This window comes from Drosophila melanogaster, chromosome 3L, assembly GCF_000001215.4.
Source record: "Drosophila melanogaster chromosome 3L".
Taxonomy (NCBI): Eukaryota; Metazoa; Arthropoda; class Insecta; order Diptera; family Drosophilidae; genus Drosophila; species Drosophila melanogaster.
The window spans coordinates 8,097,393-8,115,987 of NT_037436.4; the positions used below are offsets into that span (position 1 = coordinate 8,097,393).

At 45.2% G+C, this 18,595-nt stretch overlaps 4 protein-coding genes and 1 non-coding gene across 17 annotated transcripts in view; 4 read left to right on the top strand and 1 right to left on the bottom strand.

Moving 5' to 3' along the window:
* Positions 1 to 11,505, top strand: part of Sarm (Sterile alpha and Armadillo motif) — a 45,024-nt gene extending 33,519 nt beyond the window's left edge. For 3 of the 10 annotated variants that reach the window (NM_001259733.1, NM_001104071.2, NM_001104075.2), the window contains 8 exons: positions 954 to 1,333; positions 1,754 to 2,144; positions 5,501 to 7,426; positions 7,488 to 7,667; positions 7,735 to 7,904; positions 8,048 to 8,265; positions 8,624 to 9,557; positions 11,247 to 11,444. In NM_001259733.1, the coding sequence (NP_001246662.1) occupies positions 954 to 1,333; positions 1,754 to 2,144; positions 5,501 to 7,426; positions 7,488 to 7,667; positions 7,735 to 7,904; positions 8,048 to 8,265; positions 8,624 to 9,557; positions 11,247 to 11,331 (4,284 nt within the window). In that variant the 3' untranslated portion in view covers positions 11,332 to 11,444. 10 annotated transcript variants of the gene reach the window in all.
* Positions 11,506 to 11,739: 234 nt separating this feature from the next.
* Positions 11,740 to 12,651, top strand: fan (farinelli). The gene has a single exon (NM_079918.3). It carries the CDS (start codon positions 11,886 to 11,888, stop codon positions 12,540 to 12,542), a length of 657 nt encoding a protein of 218 aa, NP_524657.2. The 5' UTR covers positions 11,740 to 11,885; the 3' UTR covers positions 12,543 to 12,651.
* Positions 12,652 to 12,975: 324 nt separating this feature from the next.
* Positions 12,976 to 16,014, top strand: Nulp1 (Nuclear localized protein 1). Of its 3 annotated transcripts, none has more exons than NM_001274629.1 (6): positions 12,976 to 13,262; positions 13,338 to 13,714; positions 13,786 to 14,652; positions 14,720 to 15,046; positions 15,102 to 15,322; positions 15,620 to 16,014. In NM_001274629.1, exons 1-6 carry the CDS (start codon positions 13,107 to 13,109, stop codon positions 15,778 to 15,780), a joined length of 2,109 nt encoding a protein of 702 aa, NP_001261558.1. In that variant the 5' UTR covers positions 12,976 to 13,106; the 3' UTR covers positions 15,781 to 16,014. The 3 variants fall into 3 exon arrangements, with proteins under 3 accessions (NP_001261558.1, NP_001261557.1, NP_648174.3); NM_001274628.1 differs by having other exon boundaries at positions 15,390 to 15,928; NM_139917.3 differs by having other exon boundaries at positions 15,620 to 15,928.
* Positions 13,715 to 13,785, top strand: mir-2501 (mir-2501 stem loop). The gene has a single exon (NR_048235.1). It is a non-coding gene; the product is annotated as a mir-2501 precursor RNA (primary transcript).
* On the bottom strand, positions 16,015 to 18,510 carry Arp3 (Actin-related protein 3). Of its 2 annotated transcripts, none has more exons than NM_079244.3 (6): positions 18,290 to 18,510; positions 18,016 to 18,196; positions 17,638 to 17,952; positions 16,865 to 17,401; positions 16,721 to 16,804; positions 16,015 to 16,659 (listed from the first exon to the last, which is right to left on the bottom strand). In NM_079244.3, the coding sequence occupies exons 1-6, from the start codon at positions 18,331 to 18,333 to the stop codon at positions 16,564 to 16,566; spliced, it is 1,257 nt and encodes a 418-aa protein (NP_523968.1). In that variant the 5' UTR covers positions 18,334 to 18,510; the 3' UTR covers positions 16,015 to 16,563. The 2 variants fall into 2 exon arrangements, with proteins under 2 accessions (NP_523968.1, NP_001261559.1); NM_001274630.1 differs by having other exon boundaries at positions 16,413 to 16,659.
* Positions 18,511 to 18,595: the final 85 nt, after the last annotated feature.

Genomic DNA, 18,595 nt, shown 5'->3' on the forward strand with positions numbered 1-18,595 from the left:
TGAGCAACTGGGGTGCGAAATGTTTGCTGTTCGCTTTGGCCAACATGTCGTATGCGTAACGCCAATTCAAATCGCTCTCGATTTATGTGTGTGCACATGTTTTATTGCCCAACCAGAAGAACGCCTTATAAAACCGATCGCAGCCCACACACTTGTATATATCAACGTTCAAATGTTCAACTTGTTTGACTGTTGGGGCTTCTTCTTCGCTCAATTCTTGATGGCAGACGCCAGAAACATGGCCAAAATTAGATTTGATTCATAATACGCGAAGATTTGTCAAAACGTTTCGAGCTGCGCCTTTTCAGCAAACAAAACCATAAATAGAAAATCGCCTACCTTGGGTTTTTCCTAGAAAGTTATGAGTGTCAAAGTTGGTGAATAAAATCAATATATATTAAAAACTAATAATACATAATATTAAGAAGTGATGTCTAACTAATTAAGTCTTGATGAGAGCATCGCCATGTTTACTGACCTAGGGTCAATGGCTTTTCATAACCAATCTAAGAACTGATCAATGAAGTAATGCTTGCCGAACCTTTTTCAAGGCAAATCCCTATTCAAATATATTTCTTTTCATGCGCCATAAAGCATTTGGTTAGTTATCACAATTGAGGAATTTAGATAGTGAGGCCCATCCATCTATTTTTTAGGGGTAAGCTCCATGAAAGGCAAATATTGTACGTCGATCCCAAAACAAATGGCTCATTTGATTTATAAAGACCAAGTTAAGCGTCCGGGCCCATAAAATGCGAGTGGGAGATAGCGCCAGACGTTAAAGCATATTCACAAAAATACATATACGAATATCTATATTATATTTGCACAGAGCTGAGGGGAAAATATGTCTCTGTACGCCACAAATTCCTCGCATTTTTTCGCCTATGAATCTTAGCCAGAAAATAACTCAACTTTCTATAATTGTATCCGTCTGTTGTTTTGCACTGCAGGTTGTCAACAGCAGCAGCAGCACAACGACGCGGGTGGAGAAGAAGTCTCAGCGTTTGCACCACCACATAACCTCCTCATCCTCCAGCTCTTCAACCACCCAGGCTCTGTCCACCTCATCAGAGATGAAGGCGGCGGAAATCAAGCGAGATCTCACAAACATCCAGAAGTCCATGTCGGAAATCAACGATCTGGCCAAGGAGCGGATCACCGGCGGACCTGGATCCATTAGCACCACCTCAGCCTCGGCGATCACAGCACCCAGCACGATGTCCCAGACGACGACGAGCCGGCTGGCACCCAAACTCACATCCGCCCATCCGTCAATCGACGATCTCAGGGGTCTCAGTAGGCAGGACAAAATCACCCAGCTGCAAAAAAAGTAAGTGATCATTATGTGGGCCTCGGGGGAGTCGGAATTTTGCACAATTAAATAATGACTAGTCGCCAAAAAAAAAAAAAAAAACTTCAGTTCTGTCTATCTATTAGATAGTCAATCAACGGTGATAGTGACACATGCTGGGAAAATTCTTATGATGTTGTCAGTTGGTAACTGGAACTTATTTCATATGCGAACCAAGTGTATCTTATAAATTAAAAACTGGTTCCGAACTTGAGAATTACACCGAAAATGAATAGTTATGAATTTACTAGATCCCCGCATAGTATTCTTCGAAATACCTTAGATATTCAAATATCTTTATCACATTAAGACGTTAATTGGACATTCCCTGACCTCAGAAGCGTCTGTTGTTTTTCTTCAGCTGTGTTAACCCATTTCTCAAATATTTTCTCTCGACAGAATTCGCGCCTCGTTCGAGAACCTGGTGGACCACGATGACAGCAATGTGATCGTGACCCTGCCGGATGACGACGACTGCCCGCATAACCATTTTGGCAGCGGCCTCAACCTTACCCATCCCACCGCCGCCCAGCTGAGTGCTAGTGGGCTGAGCGGGTCGAGTAAGACAATCGACACGATTAAGTTCCAGGAGAAGAGCATGAAGACCGAGTCCAAGACCAAGGTGGTCACCGATGGCTTCAGTTCCGAGCAGGCCACTAGCAATTCGGCGGAGATGAAACGTTTGCAGGCCGGAGATATAGACTATCAAGAAAGCAAGGGTGCGTCGGCGATGAGAAATCGATTGGAGGTGGATGGGGTCAAAACGGAGGAGAATGCAGCCGTCATTAAGGTGAGATTTTGTAAAATATGTTCTAGTCAATGGGGAAATTAGAGTTAATAACCTTCAGCAACTAGCCATTGAACTCGCCTGCAAAATTTGGAGCCAAGAATAAGAGCTTTCGTTAGGAGCTTTTTGGCACACCAAAACGGGAGAGTTATTCCCAACGAAGGGTGGTCAGCCCTGTTAGACCGTGACACTCCTTTCAGTTGGGAGTTCATCGCGTGCATGTTAAGGTCGCATAAGGGACACCAGCGCCCAGGCGTTAATATCCTAGTTCTGGGTGAAAAGTGTCCCAAAGTGAAAGTCGTCAAGTCGAAAACCACTGCCGCTTACTACTCGCATAGCAAAGAAAATCGATTATCTGGCGCCGAAAAGCGGGCAACATTCGAAGCGAAAGTAATGTGAAATGCTCCTTAACAAGTGCCTGCTCCTCGGGAGCCCCAAATTCATCCGGAACTATTGCAAATCCAAACAGGACAAGCCCACCGGAATGTTTCGAAGAGTTCAGGTACAATATAACCCAGAATGATATAATTGTGTGTGTAGTTTTTCGCCATTACACCTGTTACCCAGGGTTACCTGGATTCCTTAGAGTTTGGAAAAAACACAGTTCCAACAGTAGATTTTATCTAATCAGCATTTGGAGCGGCTGCATTACATCATTGTTGATTTGCATACGTATATTAGGCTTAATTATTTTATGATTGGATAATGAAATTCCTGGCCGTTGCATGGTATGGTAAATGTCAAGGATGGTCGTTTGTTTTGCAGTGGATCAGGGAAAAAGTACATTCATTGGGGGAAAAATGCGCACTTGAATACTTACTTATAGGCTCAAAATGAGATGCAAATTCATATAATTCATATCTTAACACTGGAGAAACTCAGTAAACATATAACAGCAATACTCGTCCATTGAAGAAATCCACTTGTGAAATTCATCACAAAACTCTCCATCAACACGTCGTCCATTGAAGACAGATCCCCCTTATTGGGTATATACCAACTCAATCCATAGACAAATATATAAAATCTCACACGAGGGCATCAATTAGATGGGCTGCTTTTGCTTGGCCCTCCGCCAAAATATATGGCAAACAGACAAACGGCCACGCTCCATGTGCCGCCAACAAGTGCCTGGTTTTAAACATTCATAAAAAATCCAATGAAAATACTTTGATACTGCTTTTATGGATTGGCGAATAATCCAAATAGTCTTTGGACATTTGCGTCAATTGCAAGAATCGCATGGAACGGCACGCACAAATTTATTTCCGAGAAGTAAATGAAGAATGGGAGAAGAATCGTTTAGAAGTCGTACTACATACACCCCCATCTTCTCAATCTTCTCCCTTATTTTTGATTTATTTCCCACGAGTTAACGCTCCGAATTTTCGTATGTTCTATGGCAAAAACAAAACGGACGTGCTCTCTTTATTTTATTTTCGAAATTATTTTGAATAAAACGCCTCAGAGCTATAGGCGGACCTCAGTAGCAGACAGACGAGCGTCGTGAGCGTTTCAGCAAATCGAAATATATGTAGTTGAATTATACAATAGATCGGAACCGTATAATCATTTGCATATATAAGAAACTGATGTGTGACTGTGGCTATATCGCACTAAATACAAATAGAGCGCAAGTGACAAAGACTTCCTAATTAAAGCACAAAATAAGCATACAGCGATTTTGTTTACCAATGGGAATATTGTCGCAGGTGGAACGCTCAACGAAAATTATAGAAACCGACCTTCGAATATTGAAATTGTTACAAACTGAATAGACTCAGTGGTGAAATTCAATTTGGAGAAACAAGTGGTTCTAAAGAAAAGTTCACTGAAAGGTTACAAAAGATACAAAACGAATAAAAATTTAATGAAATCTGTTTAAAAAGTGAAAGAAGTATCTATCAAAAACGGATAGTCGGAAACCTAAAGACAGATGGCCTACCGCTTTCGACGCTATGTGAGCTTTTACCAATGCCTTCGTTAAGTTTTTCCCAATTCCATATGCAAAATTGGCTCAACAAGTGTTCGATTCGGTCATTTCATGCCCTGCAATGTGAATAGAATCATCGTTTTGTACAGTGAAGCTGTGTCAAGTGCCTTGTTAATTGCCATCAAGCTGTAGAATTATTACAAGTTCTATTTGTCGGTCAGTGTCACACACAGATACGAAAAAAAAAGCACAACAACACCCGAATACACTGAAACAAAAAGAGAAACAACACCGCACACAGAGAAAGTGACGGCGACGTCGACGTAGCCAATTTGTGCGCTATTTTTATGTGAATGAAAATAAATAAAATACGAAGTATATAGGCAGGCAAAAAATACGCGGACGAAACATCAGTATTCACATATATAAGTACACATACACAAGTTATATACGGAACGAAATAATCAGCAACTACCGAGCCGACTTTGGCATTGAAATACCTGCCACCTCTTTGCGAGAGAAACAATGTCCAATCAGGCACCCTGGCCCGTTCGCAAGGGCATCTTCCGCTCGAGCGGTCAGTCGGATTTCACGCCAACCCGATCGCCTAGTCCCATTGTGGAGATGCCATTATCCCCGCCGCCGGTGGCCACGCCCTCGAATAGATTTGGAATCAATTCACCGCTCTCCCCACCGCCGCAGCCTATTCAAGTGGTGGCGGGTTCAACGACAGCCACTACCATGTCCACTGCGTCCGCTGCCAGAGTGTCTGGTGCAGCTGCCTCCACTTCATCCTCGTCCTCCTCTTCTTCGTCGTCGCAGTGCTCGTCGCAAACCTCGTCGAGTTCTAGTTCGCACACCAGAGTACGTAAAAGTTCTAACCCGCCCCCACAGCCAATTACCAGTTGTCCACTGTCGCCACCACCACCACCACCACCACAGCAACAACAACAACTACCACAACAACTGCCACCTCCAACGCCCATCAACAACACCAACCACTCAGCAATTACAACACCCAATCACAACAATAACCACAACTGCAATCAAATGAGAAATGTACGCGAAATTCCCATTGAGGTGGAGCAGAGCAAGGTATAACAGAGAATGGGGGGCGCGTTTGTTAAGCTTTAGTTTAGATTTAGTGGAGATATTGAGGCTATACGATGATGTGATTATGAGTTTCTAGCGAGGTATAGCTTGTGTATGACAGTTTGTATGACAGTTTCAAAACGGTTATACATGCAGTTTTAAAGTTCCCAATTCAAATGATTGTTTTCCCCACGACCCCTGATGAGTGTAAATTGTGTAGTGTATAACAGTTTTATGTTTGTTACTGCATTACAAAATCGAATGATTTATATTTTCTGCATCCTTACTAATTGTTTCACCCTTTTCCCACATAACGCCTCACCATAATATCCAGGAAGCCCTCTCACTCCGCACCGGCGACATCACACAGCAGGCGAGCAACAATGTGGCGGCCTCCAGTATTACGGTGCAAAGTGAGAATTTCTCCGCGGACAAGAAGGCGATATCCCAGTCGCAGCAATCGCAGACGATGACCTCCAACGGGATCATCAGTCAGGAGAAACATGTATCCTCCGCCTCGCAGGCCAACTACTCGATGTCGCACAAGGGCGTTTCCAGTACCGGCAGTAGCATGATCACCAGCTCCTCGCAAATGTCCGCGATGAATGGCCAGATGCTGAAGCTCGCCGATCTCAAGTTGGATGACCTCAAGTCGCTGACAGCTGGCAGTGGGCAGCAGGAGATCGAGCAGACCATCAACAAGTATTCCAATATGCTGACCTCAATAGTGAGCTCCCTGCAAGAAGATGAGCGAGGTGGTAGTGCCATAACCGTCCACGATGTTGGTGGCAAGAAGTCTCAGTACCTGGAGAAGATCAACGAAGTCATTCGTCGAGCTTGGGCAGTGCCCACACATGGCCACGAGCTGGGCTACTCATTGTGCAATTCCCTGCGCCAAAGTGGCGGCCTCGATCTTCTCATGAAGAACTGCGTTAAGCCCGATCTCCAGTTTTCCTCCGCACAGCTTCTTGAGCAGTGCCTAACCACCGAGAACCGCAAACATGTGGTGGATAATGGTCTGGATAAGGTGGTCAATGTGGCCTGTGTCTGCACAAAGAATTCCAATATGGAGCACTCCCGCGTGGGCACTGGCATCCTGGAGCATCTGTTCAAACACTCCGAGGGCACCTGTTCGGATGTGATAAGGCTAGGTGGTCTGGATGCCGTGCTCTTTGAGTGCCGCACCAGTGATTTGGAAACTCTGCGACACTGCGCTAGTGCACTGGCAAATTTATCTCTATATGGTGGAGCCGAGAATCAGGAGGAGATGATCCTACGCAAGGTGCCCATGTGGTTGTTCCCATTGGCCTTCCACAACGATGATAACATCAAGTACTATGCCTGCTTGGCCATTGCAGTGCTGGTAGCCAACAAGGAGATTGAAGCCGAGGTGCTGAAGTCTGGATGCTTGGATTTGGTGGAACCCTTTGTCACCTCCCACGACCCCTCGGCTTTTGCGAGATCCAATCTGGCACATGCCCACGGGCAAAGCAAACATTGGCTGAAAAGATTGGTTCCAGTTTTGAGTTCCAATCGCGAAGAGGCCCGCAATCTGGCTGCCTTCCATTTTTGCATGGAGGCGGGCATCAAGAGGGAGCAGGGTAACACCGACATCTTCCGCGAGATCAACGCTATTGAAGCTTTGAAAAATGTGGCCAGCTGTCCAAATGCCATTGCATCCAAGTTCGCCGCTCAGGCTCTGAGATTGATTGGAGAGACAGTTCCGCACAAGCTGTCCCAACAGGTTCCCTTGTGGTCCGTGGAGGATGTGCAGGAGTGGGTAAAGCAAATCGGTTTCAATGACTACATCGACAAGTTCAACGAGTCCCAGGTGGACGGGGATCTTTTACTGAAGCTCAATCAGGATAACCTCCGGGCTGATATTGGAATCGGTAATGGAATACTTCTAAAGCGTTTTGAACGCGAGCTGCAAAATCTCAAGCGTATGGCTGACTACTCATCCAAGGACACGGCCAAGATGCACCAATTTCTCTCGGAGATCGGTACTGATTACTGCACCTACACGTATGCCATGCTGAATGCTGGAATTGACAAGTGTGCACTGCCGCATGTCAATGAGGATATGCTGATGACAGAGTGTGGCATCCACAACTCGATCCATCGTCTGAGAATTCTCAATGCGGTCAAAAACTTGGAGAATTCGCTGCCCAGCTCGTCGGAGGAGAACATGGCCAAGACGCTAGATGTTTTCGTTAGCTATAGGCGATCAAACGGCTCCCAACTAGCCAGTCTTCTCAAGGTGCGTATACTTAATGTGGTTGAGAAGGGCATAACCACTTACAAGATCCCATTCGTTACAGGTGCATCTGCAGCTTCGTGGTTTCTCCGTTTTCATCGACGTGGAGCGCCTGGAGGCGGGCAAATTTGACAACGGCCTATTGAACAGTATTCGACAGGCAAAGAACTTTGTCTTAGTATTAACTCCCGATGCCCTGCACCGCTGCATTAACGACGAGGACTGCAAGGACTGGGTGCATCGCGTGAGTACCGCATTTGCCGATCGACCTTTAACCAATAGGTACTCATAAGGGGATACTCGTTTCGCAGGAAATCGTGGCTGCCCTGAACTCGAACTGCAACATTATACCCATCATAGACCAGCAATTCGATTGGCCCGAGGTGGAGCGACTTCCCGAGGACATGCGCAGTGTGGCCCATTTTAACGGTGTTAATTGGATCCACGACTACCAGGACGCATGCATCGATAAGCTCGAAAGGTACATTAAGCGACGCATTTAGATCTGGATTAGCCTGGGACTAGGACGATGGATAACTCCATTACCGATTACCTTAAGCCTGAATAACCCAGAATACTTCACAACTAAACACTTAAACGATTCCCATTCTTCTGATGCGGCAGATTTTTGCGCGGCGAAAAGAATATCGATCGCATTGCGGCGATGGTGCCCGGCACCCCCGGTTCGGTCTCATACCAAAGAATGCACAGCAACGACTCCGACTACCAGAGCGGAGGAGCAGGCGCCGGATCAGGAGCAGGAACTGGAGGAGGAGGTGGTGGCGGCGTTACGGGCAGTGTGGTGGATGGCCTGATGGTGGCGGCCAATGGCAGCGGACAAGGTGGGCCAACGAGTACTACATCTACTACTTCTTCTACTCCCAACTCAAATTCAAGCTCAAGCTCTAACCAGAGTCCCCCAGCGGCTCCAGCGTAGAGTGAGCCAAGTTATGCTAACGATTTACAGAGCTAGCCAACTCGAATATGTTCTAGGCTTAAGCAGAGATCCTCAAGTCACACTCTCTAGTACAACTCTCTCTCACTTTCTACCCCCACCCATACACCTACTACTTTCTCACTCAACTCAAGCAACCCATTACAACTACACTATCCATTACTCTTTACTCTTACCAATTAATAATTGATTTAATTCTGATTGCCACACACTCGAAATCGCTTGAAACGCCGTCTCATGCGCAGCTAATCACCAGGCAAATAGGTACCGCCAATCTCCCTCACCGGCCCGCCAAAGGGGCAGCACCTCGCAGTTGAGTGGTTATTCTCGGGCGCCCTCGAAACGCTCCCAAATCCTCACCCCGTATCGCACCCAACAGGCAGCCCTGCTCCACAAAACCGGAGCGGGTTCCGCGTCCATGCAGAATATGATGCCATTGGCGTATCTGCCTCCGCGGAGGAGTTCCGCCGCGGGATTAGGTCATGGATCTGGTTCCGGCATGGGCAGTGGCTATCGATCGCACAGTGTGGATGGGCTTCTAGATCAGGCGGGCTCAACTCCAGAGCAAAGAATAGCAGCAGCTGCGGCCAAGGTGACAGCGGGTAGTACAGCTCTAACGAACGCCAGTTCCACAAGCACTCTGCAGCCCGAAGAAGAGGTGACGGATGCCGCCCTCAATGACTCGGTGACCCGGCGTGACAAGCATACTTTATCCCCACCGGGAAATGTACAGCAGCACAGAAAGTCCCGAAGTCTGGATCATATTCTCAGCAAACAGACTTTAGCAGAGCTGCTTCCACCGAGTAGCGAACTCGCAGATGGAACGCAAAGTATGCAAAACCTGGCCATTCCAATGACCCCGCAGCCCCAACGAAGGGACACCAGCTCCTCCTCGAAATCCCCCACTCCCGAAAGACCTCCGCAACCAGCGATGGAAAGGGTAAGGGAACGCCAGAGTCCTGAGGGTGTGAGTGCGACGGAAAGCGAGCGGGAGGATCAGCCAGAAGAATGTCTGCGACATGGCAACCAACAGAGGGCATCTGCCTCGGTTCATCGGGGAGCCAGTTTGACCAGCAACAAGACCTCCAACTCCTCACTGGGCTCCAACTTTAGTGCCGGAGGAAACAACAAGACGATATTTAATCGAACGATGAAGAAGGTCCGCTCGCTGATAAAAAAGTAAGCCATAACGAGGAGGCAGAGAGACGAGATGGACCGGGACTCGATGTCCCCACTCGTCGCTCGTCACTCGCTATCTGCTCAATATTACTGTTATCCATCATTTCACGATCTGATTTCACCACTAAGTTTCTTCATCTAAATTTAACTGGTAACGCTTCGGATAAAAGATTTCAGATGTTACTTCGAAAGAAATCAGATTGTGAAAAGGTGCTTCTAGTTACTCGCCAATCGCCCACTAAGTGCCTGTTAACCCGTTTCTCGCCACTCGCTGCATTTGTGCCATCTAAAAAGAATCTCATCCAATCACGCATTCATCCACCCCCTGGGGACCCTTACAACCTTTCTACCTCCACTCGCTGACTCTACTTCTCTTTCTCTGGTGTTGGTACTCGTTCGCTATTTTTACTCGCCACTCGTTGACTCGTTTCGCTAAGCATCCACTAAAACTCGCCTGCGTTGCCCAAAAAATATATACGAACGCCCCTCCCCCGCCAATTTCTATATCTTCAAACTCTATTTGCCTTGTGATTAGTTGTTGATTTTGATAATTATTTTTTTATTGAAAAATAAGTAAGCGAATTTAAATTGCGAAAACTAATTTATGAAAAGAAAAATACAATTAACGACTGCATAAATACGAAACCTAATTTATAGAACACAAAACAGAAACCATCTAATTCTAAACACTACAAGAAACAAAAATATATTGGAGAGCGAAAACACTCTATATTTAAAATGCTATTTATAAATAATATGTTTAAAAATTTGTACATTTTTCGCGAATGCAACATGTTCTTGTAACCGTCCGCAAAACGTAAACTAAAAATTGCAAAATTTAAAATTAACCCGTGTGGCTTAAAACGAAAATATTTACATAAGTGATATTTAAACTACGTATAATCGAAATTTACTTAATGCAAAATTTTTACAACAAAACATGCTGTACAAACCTAATTTTTAGCGCAGGAGTTTTTAAGGCATATTTTTATTGATTTTTGCAATATATATTTAATATTTAAATAGTGCCTAAAGTTAAATACGAAAGCCGAAAAAATCGAAATACATACAAAAAAAAAAGGAAATAAAATGTGACTTAATTCAAACTAAATGTGTATTATTGGCCCTATTTAGCCCTGTTCCCCTGCTTAATCAGTCCATACTATATCATCAATCGCATGTACCGATATTATACGTTTTGTTCAATGTTTGTATTGCGTTCTGCATTTGAATTTGTGTTTGTGCCTTTAATGGAATTCGAAATGTTTTATTTGTATATATCTTATCACTTTTATTTCTTCCCTCTTTCTTTCTCTATATCCGGACTTTTTTGTAGACCATAAAAGCGAAATTGGCTACCGCAATCCGTTGTAACTGTTGTTATCGTTGTGCCTGTTGTACTGCCCCCGCCCACAAAAGCACCCACCCACCAAATCGAATCGATTTCGATTTCGAAAAACCCATCATCGCACACCGTGAGATTAATACGATGCCTACACTCAGCATCCGCCGTCTCGACAACCAACATTCATTGTTATTTATTACCAAGCAAGCAACAAAAAAAAGAAAGAAAGCAATCAAAGCAAATAGCGATACCAATAAACGTGTATATAATTGCATAAATCGAAAGAGTCCTGTCAAACATTTTTTAATTTGTATCTTACCCATACCTCCTCCCACTCGAAACAGCAACGAAATGGAGGACGAGGAACTTTCGGGCATCATTCTGTCCAAGGCCACCTCCCCCAATGCCGGGCGCATGATATTTTGGTAAATGATGGACCATCCCCCACCTGACACACATTCAGTCACACAAACGTATCGAATTTTTGTAAATATTTAATAAAACAAAAAACAAATAAAACGAACGATCTGAAACTCGAAATCATGTTGTTATCTAAACATCTTGAACTTACAAATACAAAAAACTACAATTTGCAAAAGTTCTAAAAAGTTTTTGAACATTATTTAAAGACAGGTTTGTATATAATTTATGAAATTAGCCTAAAATATAGCTTTTAAGACATTCCTTTAAGCAACATAAGCTAATAGCTGCAATCTATAATAGTGATGCTGCGCATATGACTTTCAAAACCGACCAGTGTGTCCACACCAGAAAAGTTGAATTCATACGAAATCAAGCAATATGTGAACTCAATTCAGCCCTGAAATGGAAAGTTTCACATTCCTTTTTCTGTCATTTGCACTACGGCATTGTCAGGGAACGTGTTCATTTGGTACCACATTTTTTCATATATTGGTCATAATCGGTTCCAGTTCATATCGCTTCCGATTTTTTGAAAAATAAAAAGGTACAAATATTCCAATATGTCCGACAATACCGAGAGCAAACTTGCGCTAGACCCGTGCGATGTGATCGTCTTTGAGGGACCATTCAACCGCTCGGTGAGCAGGAAGCTAGTCATCAAGAACACCAGTAAGACCCAGCGAATGGCCTTCAAGATGAAGACCACCACTCCAAAACTTTTTTATGTACGCCCCAACATCGGTGTCTTGGGGCCCGAGCAGAAGGTCAGCGTTGACATATTCATGCAGCCAATTCTGCAGGAGCAGATAAAGAAGCGTCATAAGTTCCTTCTCCTGGCCGCCGAGGTGACTGGTGACATAAGCGATGTGCAGGAGTTTTGGAAGATGCAGAACCCGAATGAAACTCGGGAAACCAAGATCAAATGTGAGCTAGTCCCTTCGAAGGAGGACGATTTCCGTCAGGCGGGAGGTTCAGCTGTAATATCCACGGACAACAAGGACGGAGAGGTCCATTTTGATGCCCAGGAAGTCAGTGAGCCAATGGCCAAGTTGCTCAAGCAAGTCAGCATGCTGGAGGACGAGCATATGGCCCTCACAGACCAGATCGACGGCTTGCGTGACCAGGCGATTGGGCGCACTTTCTTCTACATGGCCGCCATAGTAATCATTATACTGTCCGCTGTCGCAGGCGCCTATTATGGCAAGACTCGTTTGTAAATTCCTTATCATGGCAGTTTTTAGAACATAAGGCAGTAAATTGCACCGAAATTGTACGAAAATTATTTGTCAATAAAGGACATTTTGGTTGCATATTCTATTTTGAGATAGATAATTAGTTTATGCTTGTATACCAATAAATGCGTAAGATGTTATATTCTCACTTTACTAGAAGTAAATAAGTTTAAAATAGGAAATGTCGAATAAAAATAAATTTTTTCAAAACAATTTAAAATGCTTTTTCCTATTTCACTTTATGAAGAGACAAAAAGTAAACTTATTAAAATTTCTGTGAATAACACGTCAAGTTTGATCCAACTTCTACAGGCAAGGCGTATAGGTGTATAGCACTTGCTAAAATTTAGAACTTCTTTTTCAATTCCCGCCAAGACGGGACCACCTGTCTAGGCCAGTGCTGTGAAGCGCGCGTGGCCACAGAGCTCGGCAACCCTGCAGCCGTGCGAAAGCGAATGTGGTGAAGAAAAAAAAAACAGCGAAATACACACGTATTTTGCGACGAAATTAAATAGAATTCCTGCTAAGGGGTATAAGGACACTTGAAGGATGTCTGCGCGAATGCTGAAGAAGCTGCAGGGCGACGCTGACAAGCTGGCGCCACCGCCCGATGACGAGGACTGCGAGGAGCTGAGCGACAATGATGAACTGGAGGACAGCGATATGCAACGCTATCGAAAATCACACCTTAATCCATTCGATTTGGTAGGCCGCTATTAAAAAATAGCCAGCTCATCACCGAATGAACTGCATAATCCTCCGTTCCCACAAATTTTCTAGCTCAATCAAGCCGGTTTGAGTCTCTCGGAGAGTGAGTTCAAAGAAGATGACAATGAAACGGAGCATCCGTCTGCTGCCCTGCCCAATGCTACTGCCAGTGCGGCCAAAAAGAAGAAAAAGAAGCGCAAGAAGAAGGCCAAGTCCAGTGGGAATCACATCAGCAGCGAAGATAACGAGCGTCAGGATAAGTACTTTGAGAAGGTGGATCCGCTCCTTGGCAAGGTCTACGATGCGGTGCCCAGACAGTCGGCGAAACAGTTGGTATCGGCTGCCACCGGGACTACTGCCACCAAGAAACTGCTGGCCGTAGAGCTACGGCACCTGAATCCACAGAACGAGATGCGTCGCACTTTTGGCAAGCGGGTGGTAAAAGTGGAGTAAGTTTGGAGTGCCTGGGCTAAGAACTTCCATTCTGAAACTTAACTCTTGCAATCAAACTTTCTTTCAGAACCAAGCGTGGCAGGCAGAAGCCCACGCTGAAGTCCACCTATATGGTGACCGCCAAGGATTCGTGGCCGGCACTGACTAAAAACACCATCACGATGAAGCTGCTGCCCGCCCCAGACTCTCCATCGGTGTCCTCCAAGTCTATCACAGATAATGGAGCGGACGTTCAATGGTTTGCCTTTGAGCATAGCCAATACTACCAGGGAGTGCAGCAAATGTTCCTTTCTGCTCTCGAGCGCATTGACTCGGAATTTCTGATCACACTTATCAAACGCTGCCCCTATCATGTCGACTCCTTGGTTCAACTCAGCGAAGTATGCAAGATGACCGAAGACTTTTCCTTGGCCTCCGAACTGCTTGAGCGCGCCCTTCTCCTTCTGGAATCGTCGCTGCACATCAACTTCAGTTTGACGTCGGGCAACTGCCGACTGGACTACCGGAGACAGGAAAACCGATCCTTCTACATCGTGCTGTTCAAGCACGCGCAGTACCTGGAGGAACGAGCTTGCAGCCGCACCGCCTTCGAGATCTCCAAACTGCTCCTGAGTCTTCAGCCAGACACAGATCCTCTTGCCATGATTCTAGTGATTGACTACTATGCCTTGCGCAGCAAGCAGTTTGAATGGTTGGTAGAGTTCTATGAAAAGTATAACGCCGCGAGGAACCTCAATCAGCTGCCCAATATGGCCTACTCGTATGCTTTGGCTCTACACACGCTCTATGGCGCTTGTGAACGCTCTAACCAGGCACTGCAATACGCCCTACTAATGTTCCCGGGTGTTTTACGTCCTCTTTTGGACGAGATGTCGGTGCAAACGGACAAGAGGGTCCTGGCCTCATCGTACTTCTTTGCAGATGTGTCGGGCAAGTAAGTGGAGTCTTATCTCCGTGAATGATTAGTGGTATGGAATTTAATGTCTTATCTTGTTTACCAGTCAATCGCCCGCCCTGCACCAGCTGGTGTGCCTGTATGTGTGCCGTGCAAGAGTCGTTTGGCGTCAGAACGAGGTGCTACCCTGGTTGGAATCCAACGTGAACATAGTGTTAGATCGCATTGAGAGTAAGGATCCCCTGGTTAATGAGTACAAGGAGAAGCGATCACTGCGATATAGTGGAACACCACCAAGGCCCATTCTTCGACATGTCATACTCTCCGATTACAAGGAGAAAGTTCCACTGGCGGTCTTCGTGTCCAAGGAGAAGCAAGCCATTATGACCTATGATCCACTGCCGCCACCGAACAGCGTCAACTGCTATCATCGGTATGTCGTTCGAATCGGCTCAAAGTTAGTAAATTCTAAAAACCAGTACTTGCAGAAAATCTTCGTCAAGCAGCAGCCCCACAACGAACACGAACAATTCTGTGTCAATGTTCTTTCAATCGCTCTTGCCTTCGTTTAACATTAACAACCTAGCTGCAAATGCTCAGCTACAAGAAGGAGCAGCACCAGCAGCAGGTGCGGGAGCAGCTGCAGGCGATGCTAACATTGAAGTGGGCATTGAACAAGGAGCTGCCGGCGTAGCTGGCGAAGGAGAAGGTTCGTATGAGCATTATTAAAAATATCTTGAGATAAAACCGATTTTGTCGCCCCCGTTTCGTCACAGAGCATGAATCTTAGAATATGTTTCGCTGGTTGTATTATGGCTTTGCTTAATTTCGTTCATATCCCGAAATTGTATTAAAGCTTTGGCTTTTGTTTCAATAACTTGGCTAAAAGCGATATTTTGTTTCTCATTCTTAAAATCGTCAAAAATCTAACCTAAAATTATGCTGAAATTCCAAAAGAATCGCTAGCGGATATCGTAGTTACACTTCTCCTCCAACATTATTGCAGAAGCTGGTTTGCAGCAGTCATTAACGCTAATGATGGACGCGATGCGAGACTTCCTGCAAAACTTCCGGATTGCAGAGCACTTGCGTTCGCCGGAAACGGCGGCGGCACAATCCACGAGCAGCAACGACGAGGAGGAGGGCTCCAGTGACTACATTGACTAGTCAGTTTGTCAATTACGCGAGGCGTAACGAAGTTGTTTCGGATTTCTAGCTCGGGACATGTTTTTTGGAAACCACCTTTTGCTATTTTCTCAGCTTAGCGACACCGTCACAAAATTTATATATACAATACATAGAGCAATTTGAACACAAAAAAATATATATATGTAACTTATGCATTGAATAAAATTTTCCAGTAAAAGCTTTAGATCGAAAGCGACGAAAGTGTTTGAGCTTAAAGAATGTTTTATTGATTTATTTAATGCCTTTTTAATTACGCTTATCAATATAACAAACAGATTTCTCATCAATATTTCTTTTCGTTTTTCCTTTTTTGTTCATTCAGTGTTTGAATTGGTTGCAGTTATTGCAATTATAAATATTTCTATGACAAGTAGAGCGTTTTCGTATTTAATTGTGTATAGAGCCGGGATTTCTCCAAGAGCTTAGATCGGTGTGACTGTGTGTGATCGTGTTTGAGTATGGTATAAAAGTCGACTTCTAGAAATAATGCACCTTAGATAGGGGGTTGAACTGGCAGACATCGGAGTTGTTGCTTTATAGTTAGCCTAACAAAATCACACGAAATTAAACAGAACGAAACTGATTTACACAGAGTTAATAGCTAAACACATATAGAAAAGAATAATTACTAATACTTTAGCGTGGAATACCGAATCGCAATGTATATATATATATATATAGTTGGAGAATAAATCAATAAATCAATTTTAAATGGAAAAATAAATCAAAAATAACTGCTGCAAGCCGATTGGATCGGATCAATTATGTCATGGTGCCAAAGACGGGATTGTGACGGCAAATGCTGGGGCCATACTCCTCGTAGGCAGCCTTCGTGTGACACACCTGATAGAACTCGGGCTAGAAATGGGAAGAATATTGAGATAAAGGATTTTACGGATCTTAGGCCACTATAACTTACCGTTGAAGCCAACATGCTGCCTCCAAACCACACGGCGTACCTCTGCATGTGGTGCGTAATCACCTGAACATCAATGGGTTTTGGCTGTAACAAAAATAATCAAAGTAAGAAGTATGACTCATTAGCAGCTGTGATATCACCCACCTTAATGCGTCCCTCGGACAAATTCTCGCTGATCCGGAGACGTGTGTCCACCGATCGCTTGATATCTCGCTGCAACCTCCTGCCGAAGTCCTTGAACATCGTTGATCCACCGCTCAGAACAATGTTATTGTATAGAGGACGCCGCACATCGATTGGGCAGTTTTGGATGACATTATCCACTATTTCCGACAGTGGAATGGTAAAGTCGGGGTTTGAGAACTCGGGATGGAAGAAGATCTCGGGTCCCAGGAATCGCTCGTAGCCCACGTCCACATTGAACGGCGCCTTGGTTACCGTGTTAACGCCGCTAAAGTTGCGTATCCACTTGCCCGGCTCCGTGTCGTACTTGGCAAATTCTTTGGCGATATCGGGACAGATGTAGCAGTGCTTCTCCTTGATCGCTTTAGCAGTCTCGAGGCTCTGTTCCGGCGGAATGCCCACCTCCCGTTCGCGTAGCAGGCTCTGGATGAACGAGGTGATATTGCGGCCCGCGATGGGAATGTGCTTGATGCAGGAGCCGATCACATAGCCCTCGGCCTAGAAATGAAAAACAGCTTAATATATTTATATGGTTATAACTAATACGCTATTTTATCTTAATAATTCCCTCTTAATATAACATTCTGTAGTATTAATAATAGCCTCAGAATGTGCTATTTATTTATTAAATAAATCCGTCGACTGTTTCGGTTTTGGGTTCTCTTTTCAAACAGTTTTTACCGAATCCAGTGCCAACCCAACTCTGCTGATAAGATAAGATCTGTGCTACTTACCACGGGTATGACGTGCGTCACTCCATCGCCGCTGTCCACCACGATGCCTGTAAGGGTACGCTCCTCTGCGGACCGGGAGGCCCAACTGGCGGCTAGGGCAAGCACCGCCTGGACGGCGATATACAGACCAGGAACGTTGAACGTCTCAAACATTATCTCCGCGGTGTACTCCCGATTTTCGGGCGTATTTAGCGGCGGCTCAGTCAGCAGGAAGTAGTGATCCTCAGGCTCGGCGCGCAGATACTTAAAGACGCACTGCTCCAGAAAGCGCTCCATCAAGTCCCAGTCCTCCACCAGACCATGACGCACCGGATACTATTGGAATGCAATGATAAATGTGATGTCGGTTGCTTAATGACCATAGATACAAGAGCATACCTTGATGGAGTAGCCGGTGGCATCGAAGGCCTCATCGCCGATGAAGAAGTCCAGGTCCTCGATGCCCTTTGTGATGCGCCGTGTGTTGGTGTCTCCCACTCGTGCCGACTCCTTGATGGCAATCGCCGAGGGAATAATGAACTGCGGCTCTTTATTCCCGGCAAATCCCAGTTTGGAGTAGCTGATGGATGTGCAGACAAGCAGAGTGTTAGTCAGTCGACCTCCTTTCCGTCCAATTGGAGACCCCCACGGGCAATCGAAACTAAAAACTCACCCGGTGCCCACATCGATTACGCATGCCGGTAGCCTGCCTGCCATGGTCGCTGCTCGTCCTTTTGCCTTGCTGCCAGTTAAAGCTCTTCAGTTGCGATCTTCGCTCGCCTTTAACACAAATTTCCCTTCGTTTCAGTTGCAGATAAACCCAGATTTCTATATATTTTCAACCACACCTCCAACTATGTGTCACTTTGCTCTTCGTCACACACACATTCGCGTGTTCACGTACGAGCAGCTGCCAGGGCTGCAACAATCGATTGGCCATGCAACTTGAATGGCAATTTATCGGGAATTGTGAAAAGTC

Excerpts from the sequence above, each read along its gene's own strand:
- Nulp1 (NM_001274629.1), top strand. The coding sequence starts at position 13,107 with ATGTCTGCGCGAATGCTGAAGAAGCTGCAGGGCGACGCTGACAAGCTG. Across the intron at positions 14,653-14,719 it reads TTTGCAGATGTGTCGGGCAA|TCAATCGCCCGCCCTGCACC; the intron begins GTAAGTGGAGTC and ends CTTGTTTACCAG. Across the intron at positions 15,047-15,101 it reads AGCGTCAACTGCTATCATCG|AAAATCTTCGTCAAGCAGCA; the intron begins GTATGTCGTTCG and ends CAGTACTTGCAG.
- fan (NM_079918.3), top strand. The coding sequence starts at position 11,886 with ATGTCCGACAATACCGAGAGCAAACTTGCGCTAGACCCGTGCGATGTG.
- Arp3 (NM_079244.3), bottom strand. The coding sequence starts at position 18,333 with ATGGCAGGCAGGCTACCGGCATGCGTAATCGATGTGGGCACCGG. Across the intron at positions 17,953-18,015 it reads CCACCGGCTACTCCATCAAG|TATCCGGTGCGTCATGGTCT; the intron begins GTATGCTCTTGT and ends GCATTCCAATAG. Across the intron at positions 17,402-17,637 it reads TGACGCACGTCATACCCGTG|GCCGAGGGCTATGTGATCGG; the intron begins GTAAGTAGCACA and ends TTTCATTTCTAG.